This window comes from Sabethes cyaneus, chromosome 3, assembly GCF_943734655.1.
Source record: "Sabethes cyaneus chromosome 3, idSabCyanKW18_F2, whole genome shotgun sequence".
NCBI classification, from domain to species: domain Eukaryota; kingdom Metazoa; phylum Arthropoda; class Insecta; order Diptera; family Culicidae; genus Sabethes; species Sabethes cyaneus.
In genome coordinates, this window is record NC_071355.1 from 93,313,621 (window position 1) to 93,332,523 (window position 18,903).

Here is an 18,903-nt window from a genome sequence, read left to right on the forward strand (position 1 = left end):
CCCATCTATGAAGCTGTCAGCTTGGGCCCGCTCTATGTTGGTACGTTTTTTTGTACAGGTTGGTATAGGAAGTGTCATTCCTGTGTGCGAACCGTATACTATGCCCAGTCTAGAGTTCTGTAGTTTTTGGTTAAAGAGTAAAAAGAGAGTAGAGAGAACCCGAAAGGGGTCGCTTTAAATACTCTAAGTGTGAAGTCGAAATGGCTTGCTTTATTTTGTACGACACACAGTGCGTTGATCCAGAGACAAAAATCATTTTCAATTTTTTTTAAGCGGGTATACTATGTATTCAGAATTGTTTATAGATGCCTTCTGCTATATAAACAAGTATTAGCTGGTTTGTGAAAGCGCCACAACTACTATTACAAGCGCTCTAACTGTCACGTAGCAGAGTGGATTTCGAACACAAATTTTGCTTGCATTTTTGAAAGATATTCATCACGCTCGTCAAAGTTTCACTAAAATATACACAGAATGATTGTTCAAGATGTCCTCTACAAGATCGAACGGGTGTTAGCTGCAACTACTTGCAACTCTGCAAGATATTTCAATATTTGTTAATCAACGTCGAGCACTGATAAACCGTCAAATTTCAGTTTTGTCAGTCAGAGAAGTTTTGTGCTATTACTGTTTAAAAATAAACTCAAAACGATTTTATTTCATATAGTGAGAACATATTTCTTGAAAAAAATGAATAAACTTATTAGCGGTTGCCATTTTGTCCCGTTTCTCGGGTTCAAAATAATGAATAATAACGATTTTCCTGCTGAAAATTCGTTTCATGGACCTCATTAAAAGTTTTCAAATATTATCCAACAAAAACAGAAAACGAGGAGCTGCAGACTTTGTCTCAAATAATGCCACAGAAAAATGATAATTTACTTTTCCGTTATAGCTGAGAACAGAAAAAAGTTTAAGTATTGCTCAAACACCCGCTCTGTTCGTAGATATAGGCCTGTTAGGGCGAAAGTATTTTATGCTTCGAAATGCTAAAACGTCTTCCATAAATGTAACTTTCCATGCTTTTATGCACTGAAGAAAGCCAAGTAAAAAAAATCTTCCCACATAAGCCTTCCGATTACCGAATTTGCAGCCAACGTGGATCTTCAAGTGCTGCTCAGAACACTAGATAGCATTGCTGAATTTACCAAAGCATTTCTTATACAAATGCCGCTTTCACAACTACTTTTGTATATATAATATTTGTATTTATACATAAATTTTATATAGCCATAGGCCATAGGCAATCCATATAATGATGAAAAACTTTTGCAAAGCGTGTGTAAAAATTTGGCGTTTGAGACATTTTTGCCATTGTGTAATATTTCGAGACGTTTAAGCATATACTAGCTATAAATGATCACAAACTACTTTTTTCGTTACACTAGCTTGATAAAATGTATAAAACTAGCAGTTTTGATTTTTGTCCCGCATTTTCATACGTTCAACGCACTGTGCGACGTTTTTTTTTTCTTTACGTTTCCTTACTCATTTTGCACTTATAAATAATTGATAACACAGATCGATATTTTACTTATTCCAATGCATTCTTAATGCTACAGGGTGATAGCTTATTGGAACAAAAAGGTTTATTGTTCATTCCCTAGTCCACTTGAACGATGTAGGATACGAGAGGGTATTTTCAGCAGATTTCCAAATTCAGCCTATTTTCCTTTTCTTTCGCCAAAAAAAAATCCTTTGCCGACACACAATTTTAATATGTTATAACTATTTTCGCAGGACTATAAGTAATCTACTATTTTTTATTCAAAGAACGTCGAAACCACCTGCTCTTCCACTTGAACTAGACCATAGACCGAAAAAATAGATGCAATCGCTTAATGGGCCGAAAATACTCTCCCGTGCCCTACTGTGTTCGAGTAATTCCTCGTGTTTGGAAAAATTCTGTAATAATTTGTAACGCTTAAGAAAGAACAAACTCCGGTGTGAGGTCCGTTAGTGGAAGTATGTTCTTGATCACGGCACTTTTGGTTGGGTCTGAGCGAATGCCGTTTCGATCTAGCAAGACATCCACGTGTGCAATCTGCGCTTTTGCAAAAGACTACTTCTCAAAGTGTATCATGAGATACAGTAATCCCCCCAATAAGGACGCTAATAGGGACCGCGTTAATGGAAACCGTGTTAATGGAGTCTATGTAGCATATGGGAATTGACTTAATTGGTTCCAACACGGAATAACTCGTGATCCTGACCACAGACGGTTGGTGTCTTCGACAAAGTTGTTCAGTACATCAACGGGTTTTCAGTAGATTATAGTATTGCGGAATTGTCTCACTACGTGGCGCTAGCGTATACGTAATATTTTTGTATAGGCTGTATCTCGCACTGCAGGCTATCTAGAAAGTTGCGGCCTTCGGGAAGGTTGCTCAAATGGCTGCCACCTTCAAGATGGCATGGGAAAAAGCGCAGAACTGACTCACTACGTGGCGCTAGTGTATATGTAATCCTCTTATGCAGGCTGTATCTCACGCTGCTGACTATCTAGCAAGTTGCGGTCTTCGAGAAGGTTATTCATATGACTGAGACCTTCAAGAAGGATGGACAATATTGCAGAATTATCTCACTACGTGGTGCTAGCATATATGTAACATTCTTGTATAGGCTGTATCTTGCGCTGTTGACTGTCTGGAAAGTTGTGGTCTTCGAGAAGGTTATTCATATGACTGCCACCTTCAAGATGGTATGGAAAATATTGCAGAACTGTCTCACTACGTGGCGCTAGTCTATATGTAACATTCTTATACAGGCTGTATCTTGCGATGATGACTATCTGGAAAGTTGTGGTCTTCGGGAAGGTTATTCATATGACTGCCACCTTAAAGATGGTATGGAAAATATTGCTGAATTGTCTCACTACGTGGCGCTAGTGTACATTTAATCCGCTTAGGCAGGCTGTATCTCGCGCTGCTAGCTATCTAGTAAGTTGTGGCCTTCGAGAAAGTTATTGCAGAATTGTCTCACTACGTGGCGCTAGTGTATATGTAATCTTCTTGTGAAGGCTTTATATTGCGCTGCAGTGAATACAAAATATCTGTTAAAACCATGCAACCAATTCACATTCTAATAATAAGTTTAATAAAGCTTATACAAATTTGTAAAAAAGTTTATGCCCTACTAGCACAGTTGTTATAAACTAGTTGTGGTAACCGATTAATGACTGATTTCAGTCATAAATAGGTTCCAGCAACCAGAAGTGACAAAAGTGTGCTACTTGCGTGTCCTGGTCTGGAAATTTTTTTGAGGAGGGGGGCAAGAAAAAGATAATAACATCAGACCTTCAATAGCTAAACAAAAAAGAAAAAAAAACAGTCTTTATTTTTCCATATATTAAAAATTAAATACAAAAATTTTGTACAGTACTTAAATTTTTGTTGAAACCTAACAAACCAAAATTTTTCGACTCATCCTGGTAAGCATCCTGGTAGAAATGAACCAGTTTGATAATAGTGGTTCAACGGTAACCACGAAATAGTATCGTGATCTAATTATCTTTTGAAAATGGCAGTTTAGGTCCCTACAACTTTTTTACATGGAACGCATCTGCTCACCGACGTGCCCAGAGGTGGGGCTCCACAATTGCAAATCAATGCTGTCCTTTATGTTTATGCTATTATGTTCAGCATGCGTGTTTTTAGAAGAAACTCGTATATCCCCCACAGTCCTCGCAAAAATAATCCATCGGGTTAGTCTACCATCTATCCGTAAATGCTACTTCCTAAATGGCCAGAAAAATCCCAGCGTCATTTGAATAATCTTCTCGAAGACCGCAATTTGGTATACAGTCAGCAGCGCGTGATACAGCCTGCTTACGACGATTACATATATGCTAGCGCCACGTAGTGAGGTAATTCTGTAATATTTTCCATCGCTTCTTGAAGGTCTCAGTCATACGAATAACCCTCTCGAAGACCGCAGCTTGCTATATAGTCAGCAGCGCGTGATACAGCCTGCGTAAGAAGGTTACATATATGCTAGCGCTACGTAGTGAGGCAATTCTGCACTTTTTTTCCATCCCTTAAAGGTCTCAGTCATATGGATAACCTTCTCGAAGACCGCTGCTTGCTATATAGTTAGCAGCGCGAGATACAGCCTCCATAAAAAGATTGCAAATATGCTAGCGCCACATAGTGAGGCAATTCTGCAATATTTTCTATCCCTTCTTGAAGGTCGCAGTCATGAATAACCTTCCCAAAGACCGCAGCTTGCTATATAGTCAGCAGCGCGAGATACAGCCTGCTTAAGAAGATTACATATATGTCAGCGCCACGTAGTGAGACAATTCTGCAATATTGTCCATCCCTTCTTGAAGGTCGCAGTCATATGAATAACCTTCTCGAAGACCGCAACTTGCTAGATAGTCAGCAGTGTGAGATGCAGCCTGTATAAGAGGATTACATATATACTAGCGTCACGTAGTGAGTCAGTTCTGCGCTTTTTTCCATGCCATCTTGAAGGTGGCAGTCATTTGAGCAACCTTCCCGAAGGCCGCAACTTCCTAGATAGCCTGCAGCGCGAGATACAGCCTAAACAAAAATATTACGTATACGCTAGCGCCACGTAGTGAGACAATTCCGCAATACTATAATCCAATGAAAACCCGTTGATGTACTGAACAACTTTGTCGAAGACACCAACCGCCTAATAGGTCAGGATCACGAGTTATTCCATGTTGGAACCAATTAGGTCAATTCCCATATGCTACGTAGACTCCAATAAGGACGTTCGACCGCGTTAATGGAATCACTCGAGACCGTCCTTAATGGAAACGTCCTTATTCGAAACCGCGTTATTCGGGGGACTGCTGTAATTCCGTCCCTTTTTAAAGGATTCTTTGAATAGAATTACAAATTTTGTCATTTATTTCTTGGCACTGGACTGCCCTATCGCATCAATAACTTCATGGTAGGTATTGCTATGCACTTGAATTTCCTTTGCCAAACGAATCATAAACTATGCAACGAAACTTAAACTTATATCGACGCCATAAAGAACGGATTCTCTGTTTGCTTTGTTAACTTTACATAGTTCCACGTAAAGAACCTAGTATTTCTTTGCGAAAGATTTTGAACGGAAGATTTGCCTGTTTTCCGCTTAAAATTCGTGCTCTCCAAGTTCGATTTAATTTTTAACCTATTATAACCTAGCGTATGATATATCATACCTCGTCTTCAAAGCCTGTTTACTGCTGAATTTCAATAGTTTGCATCGTTTATATATCACTACAAGAGAGATAAGACATTAATCTGATGTGTGTATGAGATAATCTGTCAGTTTTCGTCATTAAATGAAATTTTCATTTCTATTTTCAACAGTGCAAAGTTGTGATAAATGGCGGGGAAAAAATTTAAAAAATTGCGAAAAAAAACGTTGTCTCCAAAACACATGAAAAAGTCTATATTTTTTAACGAAACATTACCTGAAATGTAAAATGGTATTTATATGTAAAGTCTATCAAAAATTCGATAAGAAATATGAAAACAACTTTGTAATTTGTTTGTTTGAAACTGAGCGTATGAAACATAAAACCTTCGATATTTTGGCCTTGAAACCATTCCAAATGACGATTTTGAGTTTCCCGACACATTCGAGCCATAATATAATGGATTACACAGTTTCACTTCGATTGGTCTAAATTTAGCTATACCCGGGTCATAATGGGTTAATCCGATTTAGCAAACAATTCTTAATGATTTTCCTTTCCTAGACGTAAAAAGAATCCGTCTAAGTGCCCCACTAGTCTAGACACAATTCAATAGAATCAGTGCGTTTAGAATTTATAACTCTGCCTCCGCCGGAAATATGACTTACCGAGGCCGTAACCGGTGTTTGTTCATAAAAGCGTTTTATCATATTTTAGCGTGTTCGCCATATCTGGCATCGAACTCAAGGAATGAATGTCTTTTTCTCTAAAAAGTTGTAATTGGAAATCATATTTACAGCAGAAAGTACCTACTTTATTTTCCAACCAGTGACAAAATCATTGAATCTGGCATTGACAGAAAAAGAATCCCCAGTAAATCCCACCAGTGTCAGATGGAATCAGCAAATCGATCAATCTTCAAACTAACAGGGTGTTCTTGTGTTTTCTCCGTCTCGACCCAACAGAACCAGCCGTCCGGATAGTCGACGAGATTGGATACGAGTTCTACGACCGGTACTATAAATTAGGTAGCACAATCGATATATCATGTCAGGTGTCGTTGTCGTATCTGGCAACGCTGCCAACCCGGATCCCACCGGTCTCGACGGGACAGGCTGCCAACAGTCTGCTGCCACCGGGTTCGTCTAGCAGTGGCGGAACGAGTCCGCCGACTAGCTCCAGCAGATTCTCACCCGGAGGAGTGACAACTAGCAATAATAATAAAGATAAGACCAAACAACCGCTACCGCAGAACGTCGTGTGGAAAAAAGACGGAACCGAGCTGCCGAAAGATGTCAAGCTCAGCTATAGGTGAGTATACGTATACATATATACCTATATGTTTAAACATACACTTATATTTCGATCTAAACGGCTTACTATTAGGGAACTTGCCAGGAAGGGTGTTCTTATCGATGGTGGCAAGGAATCGCTTTGTGATCCAAAATGTGTTAAGAACACTACTTCGGGATGGTGGCGCTAGCAGTGATTATATTCATGGTGGCGCGGATATATTTTCTAATAATGCTGTTATCTTCACCATGGGATATAGAAAGTTTTGCTCTCTATCATGCTAGATTGCTGTAAACCAATTTTGATAAAACGGTACCAACGCACGTGAAGCAAGTGACGATGCAGGTTGGAGAATCTTGTTGTTCGTCTGTTGGATAAAATGTGCAGATGTTTAAAGTACAAGTTGGTGATAACTTTGGGATGGTGTGATAAATAGAGTAAATTATTTAGTAGAATCTTGCAATTGCGGATTTCCAGGACAAAGTAAAACAATAGGCAAAGAGTGCTCTGTTTTGCGTTGATGCAGGATCTTGTCATATAATGTTTTATTTCTTTCGTACCCGAATGGGCGAGATGATGAGAACAAAACTTTTCAAGCGGTAGCCTTTTCTGGAAAACTTTGGAAACTCGATTCTCGGGGGCTGCAAGGCATCAAATGGCATTCTTTGCATCATATCCTTTTTAACCATATGCAGAAGCTGCATTTCCTACAGTAAAGTGAAGAGCTATGATGCAAGTTCCGTTCTTAGGGAAAAATGATATGTTTTTTTTTGGTGCGTAAGGATGCATAAATTCGAAAGCATCTAGCGAAAAACAGAAACTCTATGTTTTTTCTGTTTTTCGCTAGATGCTTTCGAATTTATGCATCCTTACGCACCGAAATAAAATCATACCATTTTTCCTTACGAACAGAACTTCTTCACAAAAATTGTTTTTTTCTCTTCCATGCCCTTCTAGTTTCTCGAAATCAGTAAAAAGTAAAGAAAATTATCGGAAGCGCAAAATATTCTGGTAATTTCTTTTCTCAAAGAGATGGCACAAACTTTTGAATGAATGCCTCTAAATTGTTTTCGAAGTACTTAGAAGTGTAGCGACTGTGTTTGCTCATTTTTTTTTTCAATAAAATGCAAAAGTAAAGATGAAATGGCGCAATTACGTTGAGTATTTCAGAAAAAAATTCAATGCACCACACCACGCAAACGTTTCACCTGCAAGGTGGTGGTGAATAAATTAAGTATTCATCTGAAAGGATACGTCACGTCGCGTCGGAAAAGAGCATTTCCCATTATTCAACCATCCGCTGAGCAGGTACCCGCGAGCCGCGACAGGATTTTTTTTTACAGTAGGTAGATGTTGACATCCGTAGAAAGCGACAAATTGCGACAAAAAGAAGTTAAATCGTACGATTTGTGTCATTTTCCCGATGGTTATCCTTTCGTGACACGTACAGCTTTATGGTACATTCCATTGGAGAAATTCTGACGGTGCGGTGCCGAAATTTCCTCGGGAGAAAATCCTATGAACTGGTTTGAGTAAGCGGATTCAGCTTCGATAGTTATTCTACTCTCAAACGCTATTTGAAATGTCACCAGTTTAAATTATTCATAACGAGCTATTGGTCAAGAAAAATGATTCCCAGAACCGGTATTATGTGAGAAAGTATGCCAAGGGTTCACGAAGCTTGTAGCCACTAAAATATGCTTATTCTACCACTTAATTGCAATGAGAAAGAATGACAACTGAGAAGGATGATGACACGCGAGCAACGCGAGCATTTTTTTACTTATTCACTTACTTACTTAATTGACCTAACGTCTTACGACAAGGCCTGCGCAGTATAATTTCTTCATCTATTACGGTCCATGGCAGCTGATCTCCAGTTCCGCGGGCACCCAGTGCTCGCCAGATCTCGCTCCACCTGGTCTTGCCATCTTGCTCGCTGTGCCCCTCTTCGTCTTGTTCCGACCGGATGCGAAAACCATTTTTGCAGGATAGTTGTCCTGCATTCTAGCAACATGTCCTGCCCAACGTATCCGTCCAGCTTTAACCACTTTCTGAATACTTGGTTCGCCGTAGAGACGCGCGAGTTCGTGGTTCATTCTTAGCCTCCATTCACCGTTCTCTTGCACTCCGCCAAAGATGGTTCTTAGCACCCACCGTTCGAAAACTGCGAGTGCTCGTAGGTCCTCTTCTAGCAGTGTCCACGTTTCGTGCCCGTAGAGGACAACCGGTCTAATTAGCGTTTTGTACAGTGTGCACTTTGTACGGGGGCTCAAATTGTTCGACCGCAAGTGTTTGTGGAGTCCGTAGTAGGCCCGAGTTCCGCTGATAATACGTCTTTTAATCTCACGGCTGGTATTGTTGTCCTCTGTTGCCAGTGAGCCAAGCTATACGCCCAAGCAACAATGAGAGTTTTATTGTACTCTTATGGTGGTTTTCATTACCAATTTTGGTCTTAAATGCCATCATAAGAGTGTAATAAAACCCAAATTGTTACATGAGCTCGTCGCCTATCTCGAACTCATTCCCGTCGATTACCACGGTACTGCCCAAGCGGGCCTTGTCGCGCTCGGTCCCGCCCGCCAGCATATACTTCGTTTTAGACGTATGTATCTTCAATTCAATCTTCTATGCTTCGCGTTTTAGTCTGGTGTACTGATCTTCCACCGTCTCAAATGTTCTGTCACGTCGTTAGCAAAGCAGATAAATTGACTGGATTTATTGAAAATCGTGTTCCGCATGTCGATCGCCGCTCGTCTGATAACACCTTCAAACGCAATGTTGAATAGCATGCAGAAAAGACCATCTCCTTGTCAAACTCCCCTGCGAGATTCGAATGGGTCCTACAATCCACCCGAGATTCTCACACAGCAGTGGATCCCATCCATCGTAGCCATGATAAGTCTAGTACCCGGAAAGCCGTTTTCGTCCAAAATTTTCCATAGCTCTTGTCGGTTTACGCTATCATATGCGGCTTTGAAATCGATGAATAGGTGCTGCGTGGGGACTCGGAATTCGTGACACTTCTGGAGGATCTGCCGCAGGGTGAAGATTTGGTCCGTTGTAAACCGACCCTCCATGAAGCCGGCCTGGTAACTTCCCACAAATCTATTGGCTATTGGCGATCGTCGATGAAAGATGACTTGGGACAGCACTTGGTAAGCGGCATTCAGGATAGTGATTGCTCAGTAGTTCTCACAATCCAGCTTGTCACCTTTCTTGTAGTTAGGGCAGATAACTCCGTCTTTTCATTCCTCCGGTAGTCGTTCCATATCCCAAATCTTGACAATTACTTAATGCAAACAGCCGGCCAACTTGTCCGGGCCCATTTTAATAAGTTCCACTCCAATGCCATCCTTTCCCGCTGCTTTGTTGTTCTTCAGCCGCTGGATGGCTTCTTTAACTTCCCTTATCGATGGGGGTGGCACATCTTCGTTGCTTGCTACATCAATGTGGTCACTTCCTCCGCTATCATGGTCTTCCACCTGTACGCCATTCAGGTGTTCATCGTAGTGCTACTTCCACCTTTCGATCACCGCACGGTCGTCAGTTAAGATACCTCCATTTTTATCTCTGCACAAAGTCTTTGCGAGATTCGTAGAGTTTCTGATAGAACTTCCGTGTGTCGTGAAAGCGGTACAGCTGTTCGAGTTCTTCGCACTCCTTCTTCTCTTGGTGGCGTTTCTTTTCCTTGAAGAGTCGGGTTTGCTGCCTCCGCTTCTGTTTGTATCGCTACACATTCTGACGGGTGGCTCTACGCAGCAATTGTACCCGCGCTGCGTTCTTCTCAGCAAATAAAATCTGCTGGCATTCCTCGTCACGTTGATTCGGTGCCACACGACCTAGGACGTTCTCCGCTACGCTGTTAATGGCTGTTTTCACGGCATTCCAACAATCCTCAAGAGGGGCTTCATCCAGCTCACCCTCTTCCGGTAGCGCGGTTTTGAGAGATAACGCGTAGCTTTCGGCGACCTCTGGTTACTTCAGTCGCGCTAGATTATACCGTGGCGGGCGCCGGTATCGTATGTTGTTCACAACCGATAGTTTTTGACGTTTCCTTACCTATCACTAGGTAGTGATCCGAATCAATGTTAGCGCCCGGATAGGTTCTGACGTCGATAATGTCTGAAAAGTGCTGACCATCTATCAGAACGCGGTCGATTTGTGATTCTGTCTGGGTGGGTGATCTCCAGGTGTACCGATGGTAGAGTTTATACTGGAAGAAGGTACTACGTATGGCCATGTTCTTGAAGGCGGCGAAGTCGACAAGTCTTGGGCCGTTTTCGTTCGTTTGCGGGTGAGCGCTGAACCGTCCAATTACCGGTTTGAATTTCTCCTCCTGACCAACCTGAGCATTACAGTGCCCGATGATAATTTAGACACCATGTCTTGGGCAGCGGTCGTATTCACGCGCCAACTGCGCGTAGAATTCGTCTTTGTCATCATCGGTACTTCCGAGGTAAGGGCTGTGCACTTTAATTATGCTTATATTGAAAAATCGGCCCTTGATTCTTAATCTGCACATTCGGGAGTTGATCGGCCACCATCCGATCACCCGCTTCTGCATCTCGCCTCTCACTATAAAAGCTGTGCCTAGCTCGTGTGCATTGCCGCAGTTCTGGTAGATGGTATGATCATTTCTATACGTACGTATCCTTTCCAGCATACCTCCTGCAGCGCTACGATGTCGAACTTGTGGCTCTTCACTTCTTTAGAAAGCACGTAGGTCTTTCCGAGGAAATTCAGAGACCGACAGTTCCATGTTCCTAATTTCCAATCGTTAGTCCGTTTTCGTCGCCTGGGTCTTTACCGGTTGTTCCGATTAGAGTTATTATTATTACTTACGGAGTCCATTGCTTTGATTTTTTAGTGGTTCAGGCTTGCAAAGCCCACATCCAACCCCATAGTATCGCCGGAGAACCAACGTAGCTCGAAAGAGCCCTCCTCCCCTGTCAGCACACGACCTTGGTTTCCATCGAGGTTGCTCGTACCCCGGCTGGTACTACGAGGAAATTGGAGTAAGAGTTGCTGAGTAAGAGGCTGTGGACCACTTACTTACTTACTTAATTAGCTTCAGGCCGTGGTTTCCTCTGCTGTACGAAGAAGTCGTCTCCATTCCACTCGGTCCATGGCCGCAATTCGCCAGCCACGTAGTCTACGTAGGGTCCGCAGGTCGCCTTCCACTTGATCGATCCATCTTGTTCGCTGCGCGCCCCGCCATCTCGTTCCAGTCGGATCATTATTGAGAACTTTTTTAACCGGGCAGTTGTTCGACATCCTCACGACATGCCCAGCCCATCGCAGGCGACCGATTTTTGCGGTGTGAGCAATGGCTGGTTTCCTAAGCAGCTGATGCAATTCATGGTTCATTCACCTCCTCCACGTTTCGTCTTCCATCTGCACTCCGCCGTAGATGGTGCGCAACACCTTCCGTTCGAAAACACTAAGGGCGCGTTGGTCCTCCACGAGCATAGTCCATGCCTCATGGCCGTAAAGGACTACCGGTCTAATCAGCGTCTTGTAGACTTTTAACTATGTGCGGTGGCGAATTTTGTTCGATCGCAGCGTCCTACGGAGTCCAAAGTAGGCACGATTTCCTGCCATAATGTGTCTTTGTATTTCTCTGCTGGTGTCGTTGTCTGCGGTAACCAGTGAGCGCAGATACACGAACTCTTATACCACCTCGATTTCATCACCGTCTAAATGAATTCGGGGAGGGAGGTCAGCATTCACTTCTCTAGAACATCTTCCTTTCATGTATTTTGTTTTCAATACATTGGTCCATTCTGTTTGGTTTCAGCTTTCAGTCCGTTGTACGTTTCCGCCATCCGCTCAAAGGTACGTGTAATGATGTCAACGGCATCAGCGAAACCAAGAAGCTGGACGGACTTTGTGAATATCGTGCCACTCGTGTCTATCCCCGCTCTTCTTATCACACCCTCCAAAGCGATGTTGAACAGCAAACATGAAAGCCCATCACCTTGCCGTAACCTTTTTCGAGATTCAAAGGGACTCGAGACTGCCCCTGACACGCGAACAACACACATTACTCGATCCATCGTCGCCTTGACCAATCGCTTTAGTTTATCCGGAAATCCGTAGTAGTGCATAATCTGCCATAGCTGATCTCGATCGATCGTGTCGTACGCCGATTTGAAGTCGATGAATAGCACTTCTGCTACCTCCTGGAGGTCGGGGGCTGGTATTCTGTCGTCTTCTGCACGTGCTCCAAGATCTGTTGCCATATCGTCATCTTCATGTTCAGCTACATCGTTGTCAAGGTGCTCGCCATAATACTGCTTCCACCTCTCGATCACCTCACGTTCGTTCGTGAAAAGATTACCGTCTGATTCCCGACACATATCGGCCTGCGGCACATAGCCTTTGCGCGAACGGTTTAACTTCTCGTAGAACTTTCGTTTATCGTTAGCCAGGTACACTTCTTCCATCGCCTCGCGATCTCGATTTTTCTGTTGGCGCTTTTTCCTCCGAAAGACCGAGTTTTGCCTGCTCCGTGCTTGTTTATAGCGCTCCACATTAGCTCTCGTACGGTGTTGTAGCATTCTCGCATGTGCTGAATTCTTCTCCTGCACTAATTGCTCGCATTCGCCGTCGAATCAATCGTTTTTTTGGTTCGGATTCATTGTACCTAGTGCCGCAAGAGCAGTACTACCGATGGCGGTCTTAATGCCTTTCCAACCATCTTCAAGAGTTGCTGCGCCAAGTTGCTCTTCCGTTGATAGCGCTGCTTCCAGCTGCCGCGCGTATTCCTGGGCCACTCCGGTGTCTCGTAGCTGCTCGATGTTGGGTCGCGGCGTACGACTTCGACGCGTGTTATGCACCGTCGAGAGTTTTGAGCGCATGCAGACTGCAACTAGGAAATGATCCGAATCTATATTCGCACTGCGGTAAGTGCCAACGTTTATAACATCAGAGAAGAATTTACCGTCGATTAGAATATGGTCAATTTGGTTTTCTATTCATTGGTCTGGTGATTTCCAGGTGGCCTTGTGGATATCTTTGCGGGGGAATGGAGGAATCTTTGCAGTGGACCACTGTGGGGTCTATTTTATGCCCAGTGCACAAGGCATCGATTGCTTCGTTTACCAGCCATGGCAAATGTACTGAAACTTGCCTGATTTTTCCATTAGTCACTTGGTACATTTTTTGTTGGTGGGAAGAAGTTTCTGCTTTCCTAAACACAATTATGGCTAGAATAATTGTTCCAACTTCCATTGTATTCAATTTATTTATATCAAAAACATTGGTATCTTCTACCTAGACGTGAAAAAAATTCCATCTTCAAAATGCGCTAAATGTCTCGGCTGTTCAGAATTCTAGTATATTTTTATGAAAATACAACGTGAATAATAATTATGATATCACGAATTTCACTATAACGCTTTGGTTTTTAATTATTTTACGAAGCAATTGCTTTCTTAGATAGTAGTAAAAGCCACTAATTAGAAGTTGGTCAATTGGCTATTGACCATGCAAACATTCTCAGTAGAGTAAGTAGTAGGTAACTACCCAAAACCAAAACAAGTAACCAATTCAACAGAACATGGCATAACAGGCTACCCAACGGTATTGTGGACATATGAGTTCTCGGTTCGGAAATACCAGAAAACAATCGGGTAAACAAACTGTCCGTATATAGGTATAATCGGCACGCCTGAGCCGAGTCCAGCAGGTTCGCCTAAGATGGATAATTGAATTTTCCCAACGAAGCGATCATCTGCCGTCCGTTCAATTTATTACTCCCTGCTGTCACGTACGCACATTCACATCTGTTGGGTAGGTGTGATTGCGGTTGTCCATATTTGTTGCAATCCACCGTAGAAATGCGTTGCAACGAAAACAATTTCTATTAGCATTGAATTGAAAACATGATTACGATAATTCAATACTGTCCGTTAGTTTCTTTGTTCATTTCCCTATAAATGGCCCGCACTGAAATGCTCTAATTATTTGCAGCCTCTCGAAGCAATGGCTCCATAGCAGACTGTCCATAATACAGGCCGAGCGGACACACAGCGGAATCTACACATGCACGGTGGCCGACAAACAGACGATCTCCGCACAAATCCAAGTGCTGAATGGTACGTGAACTTATATTACTATTGCTGCACCGGATGTGTGCCTTTCGCTGTAGCCAGTAACAGTGCAGATATGCATCGGACCTTTTAGTACAATAGGCACAAGAAAGGACACATCCCGGAGAATACGTGCATGCATCGTACTTCACTTGGAGGTACGAATAACCCGCAGTGTATGCTAATGAAAATTTTATTTGAAAAATCTAGGCGAAACCCCGGCTGCGGTCCAACACAACCGAGGCGACAGGGAAAGGACCATTTCAGCACTTATCTTCTATTGCGTCCTTTGTTGGATTCAACTGCACATATCCTACACGTAATGGTCCCGTGCGAAGCCCGCAACTCGCAAGCGACAATATATCAATCATACTGGAAAGGCGCAACCATCAAGATTAATTATTCCTGCTGTTGCGGTGGTAAACGGCGCACTACTCACCACCAATCAGTCGCCGGGCGAAATCGGAGCGAACTAGGCCTTGGACCTAGAGCGTTCCCTTCAGTTTGCAGATGGTCATAATCGGCGCTGAATTTCAGCCGTCATCCGATTAGGAAAGATTTCGGCGAGAATAATGAAGCGCCTTCAGCGGAACAGAGCAACAATAGAAACCCAAGAGTCATGATTTATGTATCATTTTTCATCCCGTATAACCACACACCATTGCGCCGCGCCCGGCAGTCTGCGGGTGGTTGATGATCCTGAATAAACGCTCGTTTAATCGCCATTTCAGCGTCATTTTTATTCCATCGCTGCCTCACTCCTAGAGTGGCGGCCGGACATCCGCACAGATTTTGGCTAGGAAAAAAAAAGAAGATGAATCCAACAATGAAACCAGATTAGCTATTCGGTTGCATACATATAGTGAAGCCAGAATCATGCCAATGCCAATCGATCAAAATTGTGACGAAAATCAAAAATTCATTATTTTTTAGGAATTGAATTTTATCGAATTGTTACAGGTTTACTATAAACGGTTATGTAAATACACTAGTACACACAAGCCACTATGAGGAATGTTTCGAGTGAACACTTCAGTTAGATATTGTAGTGGATTTTGAAGGTAATAAAACATTAGTAATTTCGGCGGAATAACATTTTAAACAAGATGATGATGAATAATGTTAGTGGTGAACTATATCTTCAAAATAATTATTACTGAATCTATATATACAAAAAAACTCCTACACATACACGTGCTGTAAAAATCAAACCAAGCTGTATCTAAAATGATGAATGTTTAATACTGAAACAAGAAAAACATAAGCAGTAAAACATTGTGCTAATGAATTACAGTGAATAAAGCATATATACGAGGCGAGAGCCGAGGTCTCGTGCATCGTATATGAACCATTAAATGTGAATGTGTTTTTTTTCTGTCCTGCTGAACAATGCCCTCCAAATATACGCTCTGCTTTACTTCAATCAAATTTACAAAAAGCTAATCAAGTAGATTGGTACATTGAATAAATATATTTATAAATCGTCGTGTTCATCAATTTGCTCGACCATTTTTATTTTACGAACCGTACTCAATTCACCTAATTTCATCTGAAGCTGAAAGCACATCAAGGGGTTAGCTGCCTGCTGCCTCCTTAGAGACGCTGGGGCCGCCATGATTTGCCGGAGCGTAGCCTCATCTTCGAGTTTGTTTATTTGGTCCTCTTTTGCTGACTTTCCGCATCGATTATTTGCCATCCAAAAAACGTAGGCTACAGACAGCCTTCCAGTTACCTTCCAGTTCAATATGAACGGAAAATGCATGCACCGGCGGACGTCGGCAGAGAAAGGTTCAAACTGCTACCAGACAAGTCACGTTATTTGGCAAACCGGCAATTCCGTCGTCGACGTTGTTGGAGTCAAATTAGTACACTAGGTAAGCAAATAGTTGGAATGTACCTATCTAGACGCTTTGTTTCAGGAAGTGCCGTCGGCAGCAGCAGCAGCATTGAAGTAACATCCAGCCACATGTTATGGTAGGAAAAAAGTGTATTTTTTGTGGTCGTCTACATTCCACAATAGATGAAAGGGTTATTCTCTAAAGTGCTCTTTACATGCAATACTGCTTATGTTTGTTTTCCACAAAGAGATGAAACCAAACAGAAAACGGAAAACCCTACATGCACACATTTCTATATGTGAAATCGTTGTCAAAAGCGTTTGGCATATCTTGTGAAAAAGACCAGTGAAGTAAACCGGAACGTTTTTGACCTATGAAAGCGTCTGCTCCTGTTATTCTATTTTCCGGTCAAAACTTTGTACGTTCAAATGAATTGATCGCGATTTTCCAGTACCGTGAGTAACAGTAAATAGATCCATTTAATTTAGCTGGTTCTTCGCTTCATTTGTCTTCCTATAGTTTTAACGATTAAATCGTCCCCAGTTTGGTCGTAGTAACTACACAGGGGTATGACTGGCATGTGAAACTCTTTTACCACCCACCGCATTACAAGCGCGATCCAGTCAATAGCGTACAGTAGGGAGAAGGAAAAAACTTATGGAGTATTACACAGCTGTCCGGTTTTTATATTCCTTCCATCCCATAATAGTAATTAAAGCTAAATTGAACATTCTATCGGTGTTGAAGTTTGTTACCGGTTATCGAAAGAAGAGCAACATTCTTGCACCTACCCTAAAGTTTTAAATACGCATTTTCACAAAGTTTTTTAAATGGACTTTTAGAAAAGACTTAGTGTCAAGAACTTCCTGTATCGTACGTGATCAATTTCGAATATAAATTCCTTAATGATTTCATAACCCAATGCACTGCAATGTTACGGAGCCAACGCGACAGCATTTTGCGAAATGGACATGAATATTTCATGCGAGTGTCTGCGTAAAGTAAAAGTTAACGACTGATGTATCGTAAAATTGGTATATCATAATTTCCCAAATGCGACATTAATTCATAATCATGCATCCTAACTCACAAACTAGTGACAGCTAAAGCTACTGTGTTCCGTGTTTTGTTTTAATTTTGACTTCTTCGACGAAGAGAGGTTAAAATTTGAAGTTAAAGATAAACTTTCTTAGAAAGTCTCACAGGATAGTGTCATGTGTACGTGCCAAAAGACATGAACAAAACGGAGGAAATGTTATTATTATGAATACAAAGAGTAATGGCGTATGTAGTCAAACCAAAATCGTAACAGATTTTCAGTTACTCTCCGACGTCTCGCTTTTTATTTTTCAAAGAATTACTATAAACATTTGTATTTTAGATATTTAATAATTTTTAGTATTTATCATTTACTCACTAACCGTTGTCTGTCCGTTGTCAATATGATTTTGTCTGAAAATGTCTAAAATTGTCACTGCTGTCGTATGTTTCCACCTTGGTTTCCTGTAGGGGAGTGTCGTCGTGGTTGGGCCACGTTTTGGCATTTGCCCGTAACTTTCGTCTCAAAACGAATTTAGGAAATCTAAATACACATTGCAAAGATCTAAGAATAAGGTATATTTCCGGAATGTTTTGAGCTGATTGGTTGAAACATAAAAAAGTTATAGGCATTTATGTGAAGACAAAAAATGTTGTCATAGTTGGGCCATGTTGTACAGGCTGGGCCACCGCAGAAAATCTAAGACATACGTATTGAAATTCTATATAGAGACATAAAAAGAATGAACTCCGTGAACAACGGCTCTTATAGGTACAAATATCCTATTTTTAATTACATTTTTGCGAAATTTTGGCGATCTTGTAAAATCAATATTGCTACAATCGCCTTTTCCGAAGTGTACAACTACAGTCAATATTTGTATAACGCGGGTAATTAGGACCGCGTTATATGAAACGCGTTATACAAGTACACGTAGCATATGGAAATTGAGTTAATTGGGGCAATACCCGAATTTGACGAAATCTTGAATCAATACGACCATGGTTCCTTTGGGAAAGATGTCAAGTATATATTTTTCCATCTTACAGATGCTTGGTGAGACAGAAAAAATCCTCTCTTGATCTTCCAGAGCTTCCGGAACATCCGCTAAATTTTCATTTCTGTGAAGTCTTCTCATGGCTTCAAAATTCTTTTTAAAGTCCCTATGGCTTATTATTTGGCGTATAATATAAGTAAAGTAAACAATTCGTGCTATTGAGAAGCCATCATGCGATTCTCCGACAAATCCGGAACATCCGTAAAGTGGTCAACGAGCGAAAATTGTTCTTTGAGTTCGGAATTATGTTTATTCAACCTCGAATTGAACAATGTGAAATAGGAATATAAATTCAGCGGTTTGTGACTCAACCTGGCCACTATGAAATGCATCGAAAGATCCGATATTAGATGATTAAAATTGATGATCAAGGGCATCGAACTGCATCGAAGGCCCATTCTGGATTGTCCAGGAAAAGG

General features: G+C 41.7%; 1 protein-coding gene across 1 annotated transcript in view; it reads left to right on the plus strand.

The window, feature by feature from the left end:
• LOC128743792 (uncharacterized) overlaps positions 1-14,873 on the plus strand; it is a 36,368-nt gene extending 21,495 nt beyond the window's left edge. Inside the window, exons 5-7 of the mRNA XM_053840458.1 lie at positions 6,127-6,472; positions 14,432-14,556; positions 14,761-14,873. Coding sequence (XP_053696433.1) covers positions 6,127-6,472; positions 14,432-14,556; positions 14,761-14,873 — 584 coding nt within the window. The remainder of the gene's footprint in view (positions 1-6,126; positions 6,473-14,431; positions 14,557-14,760) is intronic.
• Positions 14,874-18,903: the final 4,030 nt, after the last annotated feature.